Source organism: Gymnodraco acuticeps, unplaced genomic scaffold (genome assembly GCF_902827175.1).
Source record: "Gymnodraco acuticeps unplaced genomic scaffold, fGymAcu1.1, whole genome shotgun sequence".
Classification (NCBI taxonomy): Eukaryota; Metazoa; Chordata; class Actinopteri; order Perciformes; family Bathydraconidae; genus Gymnodraco; species Gymnodraco acuticeps.
In genome coordinates, this window is record NW_022991292.1 from 16,128 (window position 1) to 35,835 (window position 19,708).

At 39.3% G+C, this 19,708-nt stretch overlaps 2 protein-coding genes across 6 annotated transcripts; both read left to right on the forward strand.

The window, feature by feature from the left end:
• The first annotated feature begins 1,490 nt into the window (after positions 1–1,490).
• LOC117562226 lies at positions 1,491–8,145 on the forward strand. Of its 5 annotated transcripts, XM_034240076.1 has the most exons (17): positions 1,492–1,527; positions 1,626–1,917; positions 2,007–2,107; positions 2,217–2,336; positions 2,419–2,466; positions 2,635–2,715; positions 2,794–2,877; positions 3,531–3,591; positions 3,685–3,735; positions 3,821–3,865; positions 3,981–4,045; positions 4,137–4,242; positions 6,894–6,932; positions 7,236–7,389; positions 7,482–7,592; positions 7,697–7,794; positions 7,885–8,145. In XM_034240076.1, coding segments are annotated over exons 5-16 (897 nt in total). In that variant the 5' UTR covers positions 1,492–1,527; positions 1,626–1,917; positions 2,007–2,107; positions 2,217–2,336; positions 2,419–2,464; the 3' UTR covers positions 7,885–8,145. The 5 variants fall into 5 exon arrangements, with proteins under 5 accessions (XP_034095969.1, XP_034095967.1, XP_034095965.1 ...); XM_034240078.1 differs by lacking the exon at positions 2,794–2,877 and having other exon boundaries at positions 1,491–1,527; XM_034240074.1 differs by lacking the exons at positions 1,492–1,527; positions 1,626–1,917; positions 2,007–2,107; positions 2,217–2,336; positions 2,419–2,466 and having other exon boundaries at positions 2,478–2,715.
• Positions 8,146–14,666: 6,521 nt separating this feature from the next.
• Positions 14,667–19,000, forward strand: LOC117562228. Its single transcript, XM_034240079.1, has 4 exons — positions 14,667–14,944; positions 16,856–16,921; positions 17,032–17,184; positions 18,226–19,000. Exons 1-4 carry the CDS (start codon positions 14,873–14,875, stop codon positions 18,667–18,669), a joined length of 735 nt encoding a protein of 244 aa, XP_034095970.1. The 5' UTR covers positions 14,667–14,872; the 3' UTR covers positions 18,670–19,000.
• The last annotated feature ends 708 nt before the right edge of the window (positions 19,001–19,708 follow it).

The window sequence follows — 19,708 nt, forward strand, 5'->3', positions numbered from 1 at the left end:
TTCTCCTTTTTCTTTTTATACACACTTTACATTACTGTAGTTGTTACGTCTAAACCACATTTGCCACTGGATTTCTTGAACAGCTTTTAGTCATAATGTCATCTCTACACATGTCCCAAATGATTGTTTTTTTGTTCCTGTTGTGCCAGCTGGAGATTTGTACTACACATACAAGGACAATGAGAGGATGGTTGTGTGCACCAAGGACCAAATTATCAATGTCCTGAAGGAGTGCCATGATAACCTGGGTTCCGGAGGTCATGCAGGGAGAAGGCGCACCACCGAGAAGGTTTTGGCAACGTACCACTGGTCCACTATGCGGGAGGACGTGAAGAAATGGGTGGGAGTTTTTGACTGACTGACTGATTATTGATCTACAGAAATGTGTTGTATGTGTACATTGAAACAGAGTGAGACAGTTTGAGCTCCATCAGAGCAGAGAAAACATATTTCAGAACTTTAACAGTTTAATTCTGTCTCCTCTGAAAGTTTTCTCTGTTCTATCATTTTTATACCTAAAGTTTTTTGTTTTGCTGATTGAAAATGTATGATATTTGCTAAGGTTGATGAGTGTCCCCGCTGCCAGCAACACGAGGTCATTAAAACGGTTGCACCCGTACTGCATCCCATTCATGTTCCCGAGGCATGGACTGTCCTTGGTGTGGATCTCATTGGCCCACTTCCCTCCACTGCTAAGGGCAAAAGGTACTATCATGATGGGCTGAAGCATGTGTAACCTCCTTTAAAGGTTCTAAACGTGAAGAATCTGGTTTAAAAAGAAAGGAAATCATTTACAGTGATTCTGTATGTATTTACAACATTCTGCATTTTATATTGCAGATACATTCTAACAGCGACTGATCTGTTCACGAAGTGGGTGGTAGCAAAAACGCTCTACCACAAAACAGCTGTTGAGGTCTCAAAAAAGATTGTAAATATTCTTCTCGATTTCGGTCTTGTCGAGAAGATCATTACCGACCAAGGACGGGAATTTGTCAATGAGGTACAATAATCTATCTAATACAGTGTATGTGTTATGTGTAACAATGTAATTTGGTAATTGGTGTACACTAAACCATCTGCAGGTCAACCGTGGTGTTTTTGATGCACTGGGTGTAAAACACTGCATCACTTCAGCGTACCATCCCCAGTGCAATGGCCAAGATGAGCGTACAAACCAAAACATAAAAAAAGCACTTGCAAAGTACTGTGGAGAGGACCAGAATGACTGGGATTTACATCTGAGGGGCATTGTGGCGAGCATTAACACCTCAAAGCAGGTACAATGTTGTAACAAATGCAGATGGAAACAATACTCAACAGAGATACTAAAAGGAATTTTTATGCTTTCAGAGGTCAACCAAGTGCACGCCCTATTTTGCCCAGTTTGGGAGGCACCCTCGCGTCCCGGGTGTTATAAATGCTACAGTCAATGACAGGGATGATACCTCTGTTTTGGTGCCTGCTGATGAGGCAGAACAGCAGCTTGAGGCAAAGGCTGCAACCATTGCAGATTTGCACTCGAAGGTGAGAATAAAATGGCAATATTTAAAACATAATAACTCCTAAAAAATGCAAGCGTATGTTAAGGACTGTAAATGATAACTGTTACATATCTTTCTCAGATTTACCAGAACATCCAAATAGCACAACAGAGACAGAAAATCTCTTTTGAAAAACGCAAGGGAAAGAATGTGAAATCTTTCCTGATTAACGTTGGAGATGAGGTCCTAAGAGCGAATAAGAGGAAGGAGGGCCGAAAAGGTGGAAAACTGGAGTGCAACTGGTTTGGCCCTTATGTGGTTTCCTCAATCACCAACAAGGGTGTGGCAACCCTGTTGAGCTCAACAGGAGCTCAGCTGAGACAGAGTGTGAATGTGTCTCAGCTGAAGCCCTTTATCAGGCCTATGTTGAGAGGTATTTTGATTATCAATACAAGGACACATTTTAGGTATACTTCATGTGTGGTACTTCAATAATACTATTTTTTGTCTATCTAATAACAGCTGAACCGAAGTTGGATTCGGAGGGGTCTGTTGCTGACCACCAGTATGCCCTCTCTGGTGCGAAATACGCAAAGGATCTACATCCGATTCAAGACAAGCTGGTAGATATATGTTTACTTCATGCACAGTGATGGAGGTGCATTGTTTTGATTTTAATTTTTCTATGTTTTCTATTGGCTTGAAGTATGTTTTGCAATCTGTTATTTGCAGCTCAGCTATGTGCTAGACCACAATAGGCCTGGAGCAGAGGTCATTGTGAAGGAGGGTGATGTGTGCCTGACCAGAGAGGACTTTTGGAGCCTGGGTCTTCCTCAGTGCATGGAGTCAAATGTAGGTATACTTGAGCTTTCCTCCCAACTTCATCTTGTCTCAAATAAATGGCACAGGTAACTTACTGTTGTTACTGTTTCAGATTGGAAACACGTGCCTGAAGATGGTACAAGAAGCCACCCAAAGACATGTACGGTTTTCAACAGACATCATTGGCCTGCTTTTTTCTTTTGAATAACACATATTTTCTAAATAGCTGTTTAGTGGTGAAACTCCAATCTCGTGAAGTGTGGTTGTCTCTTGTTGTTGAACATACTTCTATGAAGATTTCATTTTTTTTGAAAAACTATCAATATAGGGCAAAGATATATACATCGTGGATATGTATGTGGTTCCTACCTGGAAGTCCAAAACAGCTGACGTGTTGGCCAGTTTTCCAGTAAGTTCCTGTTGCTTGAGACCTATGTTTCTTGAAATTGATATACAGCAACTTAAAATCCCTTGTTTAAAATACTAGGCTGACCAATTGGCCACCAAGGACATGGTTTTCATCCCTGCCTGGAGTCGGCAGCAAGGAAAGGCAGATCACTATTTGCTTTGCGTGAGTCTGTTCCAAATGATCTCACCAGCATGTACAAAATGAACATAAGTTGTGCTGTGTGGTTTTCTTCTGGTGTTTGATTATGTCTAATTTCAGCTATTTTGTCAATGGTTGACAGGTGATCAAGCCAGCAAAGAGAGAGTTATATTTGCTCGACCCTCTTAAGCCAGATGGCTTTGGGGACAATTCCTACAAGGACATATTTAGGTTTTTGTAACATGATTACCCCCACCGTTCTGTGGCTTGTATGGGAGTTCTAAATAGTTTATAGTATTCTAATACTGCAGTAACCATCTTGTAGACCAGGGGTCTGAATCTGATCAAATTCATTTATAATATATCTCCATTTCCACAAAGTCTGGAGTGTCCTTAGTGGAACCAAAAGAAAAAGAGTCTGCAACAGGATGCTATGAATTATAATGTTCATTTTGTTATAAGCCTTGTTCAAAGGTTGTTTTCAAGTTCAGCTTTGTTCAGAGGCTGGTAAACGTATTTTTGTTTGTTTTATTTTAGCCCCGTTCAGTGGCTTTCATAACTTTCCTCTTTTAAGGCATGCAATAGTTCAATGTAAGGAAATCCAAAAACATGAATTATATTGAGTATAGCGTTCCTTCACCAAATCAATTCCCATGTCTTATCATTTCTTTTGACAGTGACCTAGCGCACCGCATTGCTCCAGGTCAGTGGACAGTAAAGTTCGGCAGAGACGTCAAGGTACATTTCTCCACCATCTCATACACCTGCTTTCACATGTCTTTATTTTACATTTGACCATGAACATCACTGTTAAATTCCAAATTCTTACAGGGTTTGCCTCACCAAACCACGGGCAATGACTGTGGTGTCTTCATACTGATGGTAAATTCCTCCCTTGACACTTTTTTTTAAGGGGTTTTGTTAGTTTTTGAAACTCATAACTTAACAGATCTTTATCCTTTCACAGTATGCACTCAACTTCAGCACAGATGCTCCACTTTGGTTTACCGAGGTCAGTATTTATCCTCTGAGTTAGTATTTCAGGGGGAAGAGGGGGCTAACATTGAGTAGACAAATGATGAGGTTCCATTCATTTTCAACTTTATTATTGTTACATTTTCTTTTAGCGGGACATAGCACAGATCCGGAAATGGTGGTGCATTATGCTCATGGAACGGTACCAGATTGAAGGGTAAATCATACATTTTAAATGTTACTTTATAGACAACAGTTTCTTTGACACTGATTTACATTTTCATCCTGATATTATGTGATTTTTATAGCCACGGACAGAGGTTTTCTTACTGGACCAATGAGGCCGAAGAGCTGCTCAAAGGGGCACTGGAGCCAGTGTACAGGGTCTCAAAGAAGCAAAAGACAGAACATGAGGTCAATAGGCACACTCCTGTTTGTGATAAAGAAATGTAACAATCCAGATTATTTAACACATGCATACATATCTAAACTAATCTCGTTTAATTTGGCATATTACTCTCAATGAATATAAGAAAGCACTGCGTAAAGCGAGAGCAGCCTACTACTCTTCATTAATAGATGAGAATAAGAATAATGCAAGATTTCTTTTCAGCACTGTAGCCAGGCTGACAGAAAGCCACAGCTCGATTGAGCCTTCGATTCCCATAGCACTCAGTAGTAATGATTTTATGTGCTTTTTTAACGATAAAATTGTTACTCTTAGAAACAAAATTAATGACCTCTTGCCTTTGACCAGTATAGTGTTATCATCAGCTCCCGGAAACGTAAGTTCTAATATTACACTAGATAGTAAACTAGAATGCTTTTCAGCCATAAACCTTGAACAATTAAATTCAATGATTCTCTCTTCTAAACCATCAACGTGCATGTTAGACCCAATTCCAACTAAGCTGTTGAAGGAAGTTTTTCCATTAATTAGCACTTATTTATTAAATATTATGAATATGTCTTTATTATCAGGCTATGTTCCACAATCATTCAAAGTAGCAGTGATAAAACCGCTTCTTAAAAAGCACAACCTCGATCCAGAGGTTTTAGCCAACTATAGACCTATTTCTAATCTTCCGTTCCTCTCAAAAATTCTTGAGAAAGCGGTCGCAAAACAGCTGTGTGATTACTTAAAAAACAATGATTTATTTGAAGCTTTTCAGTCTGGCTTTAGAACACATCATAGCACAGAGACAGCTCTGGTTAAAGTCACAAATGACATTCTAATAGCCTCTGACAAGGGACGTGTCTCTATTCTTGTTTTGCTCGATCTCAGTGCTGCATTTGATACTATCGACCATGATATCTTATTGCAAAGACTAGAGCACTTAGTTGGCATACAGGGAACTGCTTTAGACTGGTTTAGGTCCTATCTATCTGAACGCTCTCAGTTTGTACGTGTCAATGATGAATCTTCCACGCAAACCAAAGTTAGCCATGGAGTGCCACAGGGCTCAGTGCTCGGACCTATTTTGTTCACATTATATATGCTTCCGTTAGGCAATATTATAAGGAATCATTCTGTAAACTTTCATTGTAATGCGGATGATACTCAACTATATTTATCAATCAAGCCTGATGAAATTAATCATCTAAATAAAATTCAAGACTGCCTTAAGGACTTAAAAACGTGGATGACCTTAAACTTTTTGATGTTAAACACGACCAAAACTGAAGTTATTGTACTTGGCCCGAAGAATCTACGAAACAAATTATCTAAGGATATACTAACTATGGATGGCATTAATTTGGCCTCCAGTGAGACTGTAAGGAATCTTGGTGTTATATTTGATCAGGATTTATCCTTTAACGCCCACATAAAATCAATTTCAAGGACCGCCTACTTCCATCTACGTAACATTGCAAAAATCAGGCATATCTTGCCTCAAAACGATGCAGAGAAACTAGTCCATGCATTTGTTACTTCAAGGCTGGATTATTGTAACTCTTTATTATCAGGGTGTACCAAGAAGTCAGTCAAGTCGCTTCAGCTGATTCAAAATGCTGCAGCTCGTGTACTAACCAGAGTTAGGAAAAGGGACCACATTACTCCTGTTCTGGCTGCCTTACACTGGCTCCCTATAGAACACAGGATAGAATTTAAAATTCTTCTTCTCGCCTACAAAGCCCTTAATGGGCAGGCGCCATCTTACCTTAAAGAACTCATTATACCCTACTGTCCTACTAGGGCATTGCGTTCCAATAATGCAGGGTTGTTGGTTGTTCCTAGAGTCTCTAAAAGTACAATGGGAGCCAGAGCCTTTTCTTATCAAGCTCCACATTTGTGGAATCAGCTTCCAGTTTGTGTTCGGGCGGCAGACACCCTATCCGTTTTTAAGAGTGCGCTTAAGACCTTCCTTTTTGATAAAGCTTATAGTTAGGGCTGATTAGATCCAGCCCCTAGTTTTGCTGATATAGGCTTAGTTTGTCGGGGGACATCTTACTTCTTCCTTCTCTCTGTCTATACCTGTGTACTCTCATGTTCCGATTAACCCAGCTTCCCCAAATGTCTTTCTTTTTGGTGTCTATATACGCCGGGATCCGGAGTCATGGATGATCCTGCGCTCCTCTGTCCTGGATCGCGAGCCCTGGATCTTGAGTCGTGGCTGTGGTCCTGGATCATAGGTCCTGGATGGATATCCTCGTGGATTCATCTTCCTATTATACACACATGCATTTCCAAACATTTGGACTACCTATGTTGCAAATGTATTATCTTTTCAATTTACACACGGCATCTATTGCACGTCTGTCCGTCCTGGGAGAGGGATCCCTCCTCTGTTGCTCTCCCTGAGGTTTCTCCCATTTTTCCCTTTAAACTGTGGGTTTTCTCCGGAAGTTTTTCCTTGTACGATGTGAGGGTCTAAGGACAGAGGGTGTCGTATTGTCATACTGATATTTTGTACAAACTGTAAAGTCCACTGAGACAAATGTAACATTTGTGATATTGGGCTATATAAATAAACATTGATTGATTGATTGATATCAATATTGATAATTGTATACACATGTAATTAAACAATCACATGACCCACACCTTATATTTTCCTTCAAAGGTCCAGTTTCAAAAGTCCGACATGTGCTTCATATTGGAGGTAATATCTTTTCAGTGAAGCAGTAACTGTTTTTTGTTTAAAAAACGACCTATGATCACGGCAGAATTTCCAACTATTATGTCTCACTGCTTTTTTTTAACTTTATTGATAGCTGTTTTTTACCTCAAGGAGAAGAATAACAAAACATAAGAAAAATGTGTGTGATATATTCAACATTAATATTAAAAATGTGTATTTTTGCTACCTGAAGCCCAAAGAATCTTGGTATTTCGATTGTGCTGGCAACAGTCTAGTCAATGTGTTGTTAAATATGTTTGATCTAGTCTGACCAATACTTCACAGCTGCCAAACTGTCTTCTCTCGGACCTTCTGATGGAAGTGGTTCTCCAGGAAGGTGACAAAGCGTACTCATCACTCACTCTAGTGTGTACCACCTTCAGAGACACAATGTCCACTGTGTCTTTCAGAAGAGGGGCCCACTTTCGCTGGCTTGAGAGTAAGTGATTCAGTGAAGGTGCAGCACTATACGACAGCTGTGGTGTCTATGCATATTTTTAATGGCTCTATTGAAATGCTTGTTTTACACAGGTGTTGCTACATGGAGTTTGTTCTCTGCTTCATACAAGCAGGATTTCAACGTCATGTACACCATTGACACCTGCCGTGGATGCTTGGAGCCTTACAAAAACTGCAAACCAGGTAGACTTCTTATTCTGGATAATAATGTTTATGTGTCATTACATATTTAGTGTGTTGTGGTCCTAGTGTGATTCAATTACAATATTTTCTTTTTCTATTCATAGGATATGTTGGGAAAGGTAAAAGAGGAGAATTGCAGGGCATCTACTCTGATGACCAACATCCAGGCTATTGCAGTCCCTTCTGCAACCAGATATCATAGGTAAAGATTAACTCACACAAACAAATGTCAGAATAGACTAAATTGTCACTGCAATTAATGAAGATCATCCTTTGATATCTTACCTTCAAGTTTGGTTTTCCCGGACGCTGCCCGTCATGGACTTCGGGTCGTGGACTTCGGGTCGTGGCTGAACCTGTCTCTGCAGTCCTGCCTTGGGTCATGCTGCTTCCCTGATGGCTTCCTCATATATTCTGAACAATCTGTGCTGTTTTCCTATCCACATGTAAAAGGAACTAGAAGGATTTCTTGATACTAAGGGCTGTAGAGAAAAGTTTGGAGCTTTTTCCATTAACGTTGAAGTTCAAATTCTCAATAAACACTTGAATGCTGTGCTGTCTTTCTATTTACTTGAATGTGTGAATTCATTCAGTTGGGTAGGTAAGCTTGGGATGGATATATTAAATATATACATACAAAAAATTAGAGACTCTTTCCAATGAAAGTAGCTAGCCGCAATAGCTCCAAGATTGCTATATCTAGTTTGTAGGTCGCCAAGTTGGCATCATTGACAGTTCGTCTCTTAAAGCCTCTAAAGCTCTGCAACAAAAAAGGATCATTATGAATGTAAATACTATACATGGTAATGCAGCAGGGCATAGTGCGATGAGGCAGGCAGGCAGAACCAGATTTATTTCTAAATATTTGTCGATCAATATTAGGCTACACTAATATAAGGCTACTAGTATTATAATATTACTGCAATAATATTCCAGTGGTGGCTGCTTAAGGTTGTTTCTGGCTCGTTTGATCCAAACATTGTCCAAAGCTCAAAATGTATTGTAATAGATGTAAGAATTCTCAAAATGTACAATATGTTTTGATCCAACACAATATTCTGATTCAATCCATATATGTTAGGGGGTTTTTTTTCACCAAAATAAATAGACTGCCTTCTCTCCAGCTCACCGCACACAAAGGGGGGGGGGGCATCTGTATTAACGGGTCAGTCTATAAGCACTCTAACAGCACCATAAATTACATTTAAATAACCACAAAAAGACAATTATTGTTTCCGATATTGATTTAACGAGATGCTGTTATAACATGGAAACGGCTTAATTTAAAAAAATAAGCTTCAAAAATGTTTTATGAAGCACACTGGGTACAGCCCTGTAATACATGTGTTCCGTGTGTATATAGTCTTACGCAAGAAACACATAGCATGAACAGACTGCAACAAAACCAGTCTTACAAAACAGACTTCTGCTAAACTGGTGCAGAAGCAAAGCATCTGCCTTAGATGAAGTTCACACAGAACTGTGGAAAAGGGAGAACATCTGTACTTGCTTTCAACGACATGATCAGGCTTATATATTATAAAAGTGTTGGCTAAAGTAACGCAGAATATATATATTTTTTAATTGTAAATAATTAAGTACACACACATAACAAGCTGTACCGAGTTCCTCCGGCTGCAGTTCCGCAGACGGCCGGTGTGTGGCAGCATAGCGCTGGGAGCAGAGGGAGGTGAGTATATGACGGATATGACGGATGACGGATGCGACGGAAATACACCCGAACATATCTGGTAGGCCGAACATATCTGGTACTGACACCGGTTAGTCAATCCCTGACCCGTAATGCGCATGCGCAGATCTAGGATCCAGTAGAAATGATAAAAAAGTAAAAGTCTGCTGCTTATTGTTCTACTAGGCCAAAATAGAGTCAAAGAGTATATGAGAGTGAGAGTGAAAAGTGCAGTGGGATTCTCTAAAGTACCACAGTCTCTTCTCCTAAGTCCTTTTTGAATTCTCCTATCCACTATCCCTTAACCCTGTGACGTTTCACACAGAGGTCGAGGGATAGACGATAGGAGCTGATTTTTGGACTATTCAACTGCAACCTAGGACTGATCTGCACACGTTGCCATGACAACACAGGAAGTGTGCGATCTCTTATTTGTCAAATAGATTATACATTTGAATTTCTATTCAATTTTACTTGGAGAACTTTGTATCTTGAACTCTGAATGCAAGACTTTACCTTAAGTGTTAATACGTTTACTCCTGTTAAGAATACAGGCTTTTGGGACATGAGGTGCTTTTAACATCAATGTGTTTGATAATTGAATTTAAGAAATCTTAGAATTTATAAATATCATATTGTTTTCCTTCTTATTGAAAGGTGTGTGTTTGATCAAAAAACAAAGTAAATGTTAAAGTAGGATTGATATAATAGGGTGATTCATGGAATAGGATAAGTCATACATGTTAAAACAGTGCAATATAAACATTTTGATTTGTAATGACAGTATACAGGATTAATTATTTTTGGCATGAAGTTCATTGTGTGACTAATTCTCCAACTTTGAATTTCAGATTTCCAAGTTGTTGGGGAGTGGCCAGATATATCGATGAAAGCCAGCGGCTCAAAAGTACAGTAAGTATCCTTCACGTCTCCAAATAAGTCAAAGATTAAATGAGTAGGATTTGTCAGTTAAGGCGAGACACTACAGGTGAATAGGGTATTTTTTTTAACTTAAAGATATCAGCTAGACATTTCTCCAGTTAATTACTTGCAATAAGGCAATTGTTTTTTGTATTACAAGTTTTCTGAAATAGTTTGTTTAAATATACAAATGATTAAATATGCGCATATTTTAACAAATTTCAAGAACACTTTTCTGAACATTGGATAAAGCCAGATTCAAAATTCTTGTTTTTGTTTTGTTTTTAGGTATAAAATGTTATATAATTCAGGCTATGAATGATATATGAAAAAACCCTTCTGTAAAAGCCTTTAAAATATTGATAGGAATATAACTGGAAAGTTTGGTGTATGTAAGTGTACATTAAAGCATGGAGACATGTCACAGTAGAGACACTACGTACTGATATACACCTGAACATCAGCAGGAGAGGACTCTTTAAAGTAGAGACACTACATACTGTATACTGTACATCAGGGGTGCCCAACCAGTCGATCGCGATCGACCGGTCGATCGCGGGGAGATTCCCAGTCGATCGCGAGATGTGTCTAAAAATAGAACAACAATATTCAGTTTTATCGTTAATGTCCTATAAAATAATCTTCCTGTGCCAGAATAATGCACTTGAACGCATCAAAGCTTTGTGATTGGCCGGCGTGACCCCATGTGTCGGGGCGTGGCTAATGGGCAGTGCACTAATTCGCTAACGTTGTCCGTGTCAACAGGAGTGACAGTCCGCACACAATCAAGACAGCAATTATGGCAGAAGCAAAACATATATAATTTTCACTCCGAGTGGGAGGATGATTATTTTTGTATTTATTCCAATTCAAAGTCCATCTGTCTCATCTGCAATGCGAGCGTAGCTTTATCGAAGAAGGGTAATTTAGGAGCGGCATTTCAAAACAGTGCACAAACGCTGCGAGACGGAATTCCCTCCTAATTCTGCCCTACGCTCCCAAAAGGGGAGGGGCCTGAGAGCACAGCTAAATGCACAGCAGTCCATTTTCACCAGGCCCAACAACAAGAGCAAGGCTGCTACCATAGCATCTTATCGTGTCAGTCACGAAACACATGAAGTCTTTCAAAGACGGCGAAGTTGTGAAAGAAGCATTCCTGGAGGCTGCCGATGCGCTTTTGGGGGACAGTAAAAATAACAGTAGCATTTCAACAGGTTTTTGATAAAAACTCAAGTTAGATACCGTTATTAATCAGCTGTAAGTTTTAGTTTGTTTGAACTTATTCATTATAATTATTGTACAAAATGGTATAAGAATGCAAACTTAAATTGATTATAGTCTATTATCAATTCAGGTTAAGAAACTAGTGTTGCTTGCATCCTATTTTAAAGGCATTTATTTTTATACTCTACTAAAAGGCAACAAAAAAATGGTTTGATTTGATTAATGTTGTCTTTTTTATTGCACTTTGGCAGCAGATTCCTGTGTAACTTTAGATCTGAGTTGTCTTATTAGTAAGCCTAATTTATACTTTTGTAGCAACACTATTTTTATATAATGGCAAAGAAAGGGTTCAGAGTCTTTTCTTTTTCTCCTGTGTCATATGTGGCAAAACTGTTCAATGTTTCTTGAAAACATTACCCACTGTAGTATGTGACGTGTGAATAAACACCAACTCTGTATCAACAACACTGTTGTGTAACTTCAGTTAAATACTGGTATGTGTGTAGATTAGAAAGAGGTAAGATAAAGGATCTGCATTATTTTATCGAGTATTAATCGTACAAAGGTCAGTTTTATACAAGTAGAAGTGTGTATTTACCTGGCAGTAGGCTGTCAGTAATAGCTACGCCTCTCTATTTTGACTGGTAGATCTCGGCAGACTGGCAACTTTAAAAGTAGCTCTCGGTTCAAAAAAGGTTGGGCACCCCTGCTGTACATACATATTTTATTATCCCCGTGGGGAAATTCAGGAGTTTAAGCAGCAACAGAGTGAGAATGAAAAACAGGACAGTACGGATAGTAAAATTAAAGATTACATTACAATTATATACAGGTAGTAATTATTCAAAGAAACTGTTAAAACAGAAAATAAATTAAATGAACATATATCAATTTTTGAGTCCAGATTGTTAAATATATTTGCATTTATGCCTGCAGTTACTAATGCCGGTTAAAGTTGTTGTGCAAACAGTGCAAGTTTTATGTGCTTCTGCGACATAGTGACCTCACTTTGTCGTGCGAATCGTGCACTTATATTGTCTAAGGCTCCAACACATTTATCATGATTGGCTAAGTGGTGGGACATATCTAAGCTGTTGACCAATTACAACAGAACCTGCAAGCTAACCAATGAGAGCTTTTTGAACATTAAGCATGGAGACATGTCACAGTAGAGACACTACATACTGATATACACCTGAACATCAGCAGGAGAGGACTCTTTAAAGTAGAAACACTACATACTGATATACACCTGAACATCAGCAGGAGAGGACTCTTTAAAGTAGAAACACTACATACTGATATACACCTGAACATCAGCAGGAGAGGATTCTTTAAAGTAGAGACACTACATACTGATATACACCTGAACATCAGCAGGAGAGGACTCTTTAAAGTAGAAACACTACATACTGATATACACCTGAACATCAGCAGGAGAGGATTCTTTAAAGTAGAGACACTACATACTGATATACACCTGCTGAACATCAGCAGGAGAGGACTCTTTAAAGTAGAGACACTACATAATGATATACACCTGAACATCAGCAGGAGAGGACTCTTTAAAGTAGAGACACTACATAATGATATACACCTGAACATCAGCAGGAGAGGACTCTTTAAAGTAGAGACACTACATACTGATATACACCTGAACATCAGCAGGAGAGGACTCTTTAAAGTAGAAACACTACATACTGATATACACCTGAACATCAGCAGGAGAGGACTCTTTAAAGTAGAAACACTACATACTGATATACACCTGAACATCAGCAGGAGAGGACTCTTTAAAGTAGAGACACTACATACTGATATACACTTGAACATCAGCAGGAGAGGACTCTTTAAAGTAGAAACACTACATACTGATATACACCTGAACATCAGCAGGAGAGGACTCTTTAAAGTAGAGACACTACATACTGATATACACCTGGACATCAGCAGGAGAGGACTCTTTAAAGTAGATACACTACATACTGATATACACTTGAACATCAGCAGGAGAGGACTCTTTAAAGTAGAGACACTACATACTGATATACACCTGAACATCAGCAGGAGAGGACTCTTTAAAGTAGAGACACTACATACTGATATACACCTGGACATCAGCAGGAGAGGACTCTTTAAAGTAGAGACACTACATACTGATATACACTTGAACATCAGCAGGAGAGGACTCTTTAAAGTAGAGACACTACATACTGATATACACCTGAACATCAGCAGGAGAGGACTCTTTAAAGTAGAGACACTACATACTGATATACACCTGAACATCAGCAGGAGAGGACTCTTTAAAGTAGAGACACTACATACTGATATACACCTGAACATCAGCAGGAGAGGACTCTTTAAAGTAGAGACACTGCATACTGATATACACCTGAACATCAGCATGAGATAACGCTTTAAAGTAGAGACACTACATACTGATATACACCTGAACATCAGCAGGAGAGGACTCTTTAAAGTAGAGACACTACATACTGATATACACCTGAACATCAGCAGGAGAGGACTCTTTAAAGTAGAGACACTACATACTGATATACACCTGAACATCAGCAGGAGAGGACTCTTTAAAGTAGAGACACTACATACTGATATACACCTGAACATCAGCAGGAGAGGACTCTTTAAAGTAGAGACACTACATACTGATATACACCTGAACATCAGCAGGAGAGGACTCTTTAAAGTAGAGACACTACATACTGATATACACCTGAACATCAGCAGGAGAGGACTCTTTAAAGTAGAGACACTACATACTGATATAAACCTGAACATCAGCAGCAGAGGTCTCTTTAAAGTAGAGACACTACATACTGATATACACCTGAACATCTGCAGGAGAGGACTCTTTAAAGTAGAGACACTACACACTGATATACACCTGAACATCAGCAGGAGAGGACTCTTTAAAGTAGAGACACTACATACTGATATACACCTGAACATCTGCAGGAGAGGACTCTTTAAAGTAGAGACACTACACACTGATATACACCTGAACATCAGCAGGAGAGGACTCTTTAAAGTAGAGACACTACATACTGATATACACCTGAACATCAGCAGGAGAGGACTCTTTAAAGTAGAGACACTACATACTGATATACACCTGAACATCTGCAGGAGAGGACTCTTTAAAGTAGAGACACTACATACTGATATACACCTGGACATCAGCAGGAGAGGACTCTTTAAAGAAGATGCACTGAAATTCTTTGTTTGGTTTACACCAGTAGATGAACTCCTGTCCTTTCTGCTATGATACTTGATGGATATTATTATAGATGCAACAGCTTTAAACAAAACATTTTAACCTGTATCACAATGTGTTGCAGGTAAACGCAGAATTCACCCGCATCACCACCATCCGCTGCTGCCTACCTTCATGTCTCAACTAGATCGCCATTCGTCTCAGTAGATGAAGGTTTTCAAAAAGAAGGGGGGAACAGCAGGACGCAATTTGGGCCTAATCATGTTAGCCATGGACAAGGTATGTAGTTGTATTAAATGGTGTAGTTTGGGCACTGCTCTGCAGTGATCTCAGTGTGTTATTTACTGGGTTTATGGATATGGGTTAACTAGTGTTTGGTTTTAGATTGATATTTTTTATCTATGATAGATGAATAACAGATCAGTACACTTTCTTTCTCCGTCTCTCTCTCTCTCTCTTGACCACCTACATTCCCATACACTGAATAAAATAAAAACATAGTGCTAGGGAATAATTCCTATAGATGTTTACCTTTCGCCCTCTGACGTTATCTCCCATAAGGAGGGGCTGTCCTAGTATTTTGTTGTTGTTCCCAGCTGTTTAGTCTACCTAGTAAGGAATGTTGATTACTCTCAGGTAGGGATGGGTATCGTTAGGATTTTATCGATACCGGTATATATTAGCTTTTCAGAAGCAGACAAAAATAAATAAAATAACTTAAAGGGGCCTGGCTCGCCCTATCATGCTTTTGGGGTTTTTCCCTCAGACAGATGATGAAAAGAGGAATTTTGTAAAAAAAAAAATAACATTTGTAAATCAGTTACATCTTCATCCAGACATTTCAAACTGACAACCTAGCTCGACAAGAGATCCTTAAAATATTGTCCTACAGTGACATCATGCAAAACTGTGATATGAAGAAATTGGTAAAAAGGCTAAGATGGCAAAAAGATAAAGGCGAGTACGTATATTATTCTGGATTGTAATTTAAAATCATCACAAAATAAATGAACTGAACTGAAAAACGTCAAAATGTGTCTGAAGGTTTAAACATAGAACAAAGTATTTGAGCTTAAAATATGTAAATTCCTAGAAAACGACCAACAATTGCTGAACCATACATTGAAACGTTGACCTTTAACAACATTTAAATGCAGTTTTCCAATTCACAATGAACTTCTGTAAGTTTAACTGGTTTATAAAGCATTCAATGAAAGGCCACATTATTATAGGTGTAGGAGCTCACATTAATGCACTGTCAGTGTTAATAAACTAAAAAAAGACAAGGCGATGTGCCTGCAAGACTGCACTCAGGTAAACAAAACATATTACCCGTGCACAGCAGCTAACCTGCCTGCGAGCCTTCGCTCAGGTCACATTTACACACGGCCCGCAAATCGTATCAGGTTGCACTGAGGAGGACGTTGTTAGCGTGCTACTGCTAGCACTATTAGCACTAGCACGGGAGTCTCAATAATAATAAGAGCGCTGTTGAGAGAGATGACGAGTGGCATTTACAGTGGCCAATCAGAGGGGTCTCAAACCAGATACATCACACGGGATGAGGGTTCCCAACCAACCAGAATGGTTTAAAGTTAAACTAAGGAAGTAGACGTAACACATATACCGATAGCAGCACCGTTTGTCCAGCGGCTTAACGGTATACCGATACCGTCCAATTTAGTACCGGTTCTCGGTACCCATCCCTACTCTCAAGCAAACCTGTTAAAGGGTTTTGCAGGAGAGAGGAATCTTCAAATTTGAAGGTGGCATCTCAACCGTGTGGTCAAACCGTGGCCCTGTGACATGCCTTGTGAATTCTCCGGCCGAAGCTCGTAATAAACCATCAGTGTTTGCCATCAAAGCTCCAGCTCTCCTCGTGTCTCCTTTTGAGTCGGTGACTCACCTGCATTTGCAACAGAAGTTTCCCCCACACCTAGCATATTTTCTGCAATGAGATATGAGCTGTATTGATAGAATGTATATATCTTGGACTGTGTATATACTGTATATACACACAGAGGTTATGTATGTTTCTATAATAGATATATCCACAGTAATGACATTTACATGTCTTAATATGTGTAATATGTAATCGTAAAGCACTTTTGAGCACCTGTAAAAGCGCTCTAAATAAAAAATGTAATTTATTATTATTATTATACATCTTGTTTTTTTCTTTTCTTTTAGAAGTCCCCTGGATTCAACACATATCATGACATGAACAAATACAGCAGCACTCCAGTCGCACATAATGTAATTACTATTACAATATTGCTAATTTTGTGGCTGTGAAATGTTATTTAAAGTTGCTTTCAAAAGTTCTTTGCTTTAATTAGTTATTAATTGAATTGCTCTCATTACAGTCTCGAACAACCAACTTGCAACAACACCCTCAGGAAGGCTTCAATCGATACCAAATTGCAGAGAAGGAACAACATGCTAAACAAAGAGAACATGCCATGAATTTGGTAAAGCGTGCACAACTGGTTCAGCAATTGGCAGACATGGATACTCTTGTGAGTATAACAGATCATCTGACAGAAATTGCTCTCCGCGACCATCCTCTTGTAATCATGTAGATCAGTGGTTCCCAACCTGATCGCAGATAATTGATTAATTAATTTGAATACAAATTCAAGTTAGTAGCTATTAAAGGCATAAAAATGTATAATTCTTTCTTTAATAGAAATGTTTCTTCTGCCCGTAAAGTGTCCAAACCAGGCTTTGCTGGATAAGCGCATTTTAAAACATAGTCATTGTCCATGCCGGTTTCAGTTGGATTATTTGTCCTACTGTAGCTGCTCCGATCAGATCGGTCTCCTCCATTTAGATTATTTACGACTTTTGAATCCACATAAACACATCGGCAAAATCCGGCTTACTTTGAGCATGTGTTTTAAACAGTTTAATCCCTTTGTGAATTGTTTCCACTTGCACCATCCATTTCTTCATACAGCGGGAATCCAAATGAATGAATCCTGAGTCCAATAACCATCAAAGTCGCTCCAATAGTGCTCCTTGATTACGCTTTCATCCTCCTTTAACAAAATACTTCACATTCATCCAGTTTGTGACAGTAGTTGTAGCATTTTGAGACTTTTAAACTTTAATTACAGCTGTTGCGTAATTAGTATTGAAGTAAAGTGCTATTTAGCTGTCCCTGCTCATTAAGCTTTGGCACTAGTCTCAGATCATGTGTGCTGGAATCCCTTACTTTTGCACCATTTGTTTCATCTTGACCCGGTGTATTTTAAGGCAACGTGATTTCTTGCATATCTGCAGATCCAACCAATTGGATGTGTTGGTAACCTTGAATGTTTGCCGGTCAATGCCACTCTCCCTGACTTATCTCTACTGTTTTTAAATTAAATACACTAAGATAAATGTAGCCTTATATACCATATCACTCGTCCAAAAGAGATACAGTACCTGTAATACAAGTCCAAACATCGACACAGTGTATGGCACTAAGTAATGGAGGACCTACTGTATTTTATGACACAGAATCGGTCCCTGCTGAACTAAATCTGTTTCATATTTTTTTCTTTTTCTGCAAGGCTACTTCATGTATGGAAACATCCCTTGACTCGTCTTTCACTAACTACAGTGATCCTGACTTTGTTCCGGACAGCACTGCAGAAGATTCTTCTGAGCTAGAAGAAGACATACCGTTGACTCCAAAAAAGCCCCTGCCATCTCTGCAACATCCCCCTTTATCTCCAGCCAAACCAAATTGTTCTTCTAAGAAAAATAACTGGGACACACAAAGGAAAAGAAAGATTACATCCCCCAGTCCACTAAAGAAAAACTCAAACACACACAACAAAAAAAGCAGAATCGATGAAGACTCAATCCGAGTTTTGCCCCCATCTAACTCTGAATCTCGCCGTGTATACAACAAGAGGAATTACTGTCTCTATTGCTTCCATCCAACAGCCAAAATTGCACGACACCTGGAAGCTGTACATGGGAAGGTACCAGATGCTGCGATTGCATTCTAACATCCAAAAAATTCAAAAGAAAGACAAAAACAGTTGAGCATAATCAGAAGCCGTGGGAACTTTGCCCATAATGCCAATGTTGTGAGGGAGGGAGCTGGAGAGCTGCAGGCCTGTTACAGACCACGCAAATGTAGACGTCCCATTGACTTTGTGCATTGTTTTCACTGTCAAGGACTATATGCTAAAAAAAACATTGTGGAAGCATATAAGGAAGACTATGTCCCTCTTCAAGCAACTATGCAACACTTGCAAAAGTTACACTGGCTCAAGTGATCATCTTTAACTGAAGAAGAGAAGGAGAGGTCTCAAGAATGGAGTTGGCCACTTTCCAAGGAAGAAAAAAAACTAATTATTAAAATGGGCCCACTTTGAAATAAATAAAACATATAGCTGCACCCTAAAAAGAGTTAAAGGTAGGGTAGGTAAGAATGGAGAAACCAGCTCGAGTGCGCTAGAATTTGAAAATACACAACCGGAAAAAATATGCCTCTTCCGTCAGACTTTCTCACAGAGCCCCTCCTCCAACACACACGAACGCGCACATGACCAATGAGGGCACGAGATAAGTTTGTGCCCAGATGGAAGGCTGACAGGCAGGTAGGCCATCCAGTTACTTTAGCCGGCTCAGATGATTGGTCGTGCTTTTTACAGCGCTACGGCTTCCAGAGATTAATTTTTGGATGTATTTATTGTCAAAGCATTTAATATATTCATTGCTATCGGGATGTTAAGAGCATTCCATGGAATATAACAAGTGTTTTCTGAAATACATGACATACCCCATTGAATTATGACTGAAGATCGTCAGCTGTCTTCCTCTCCCTTGTTGTTCCTCGATACGTAAAGGCTGCACCACCGTTGACAACTTCTCTCTACATATCAAACATACCGGTAAACCAGCATCGTTTGCTGTGAAAGCAGATAACTCTGTCCACACAGAATTAAATCCTGTGTTCCTCCGGTACTTTTCTTTGATTTATCCATAGTTCGCTCATGGAGCCGGGGGTCAGGTTATTCGCCTCCAAGAAAAGGCGCTCGC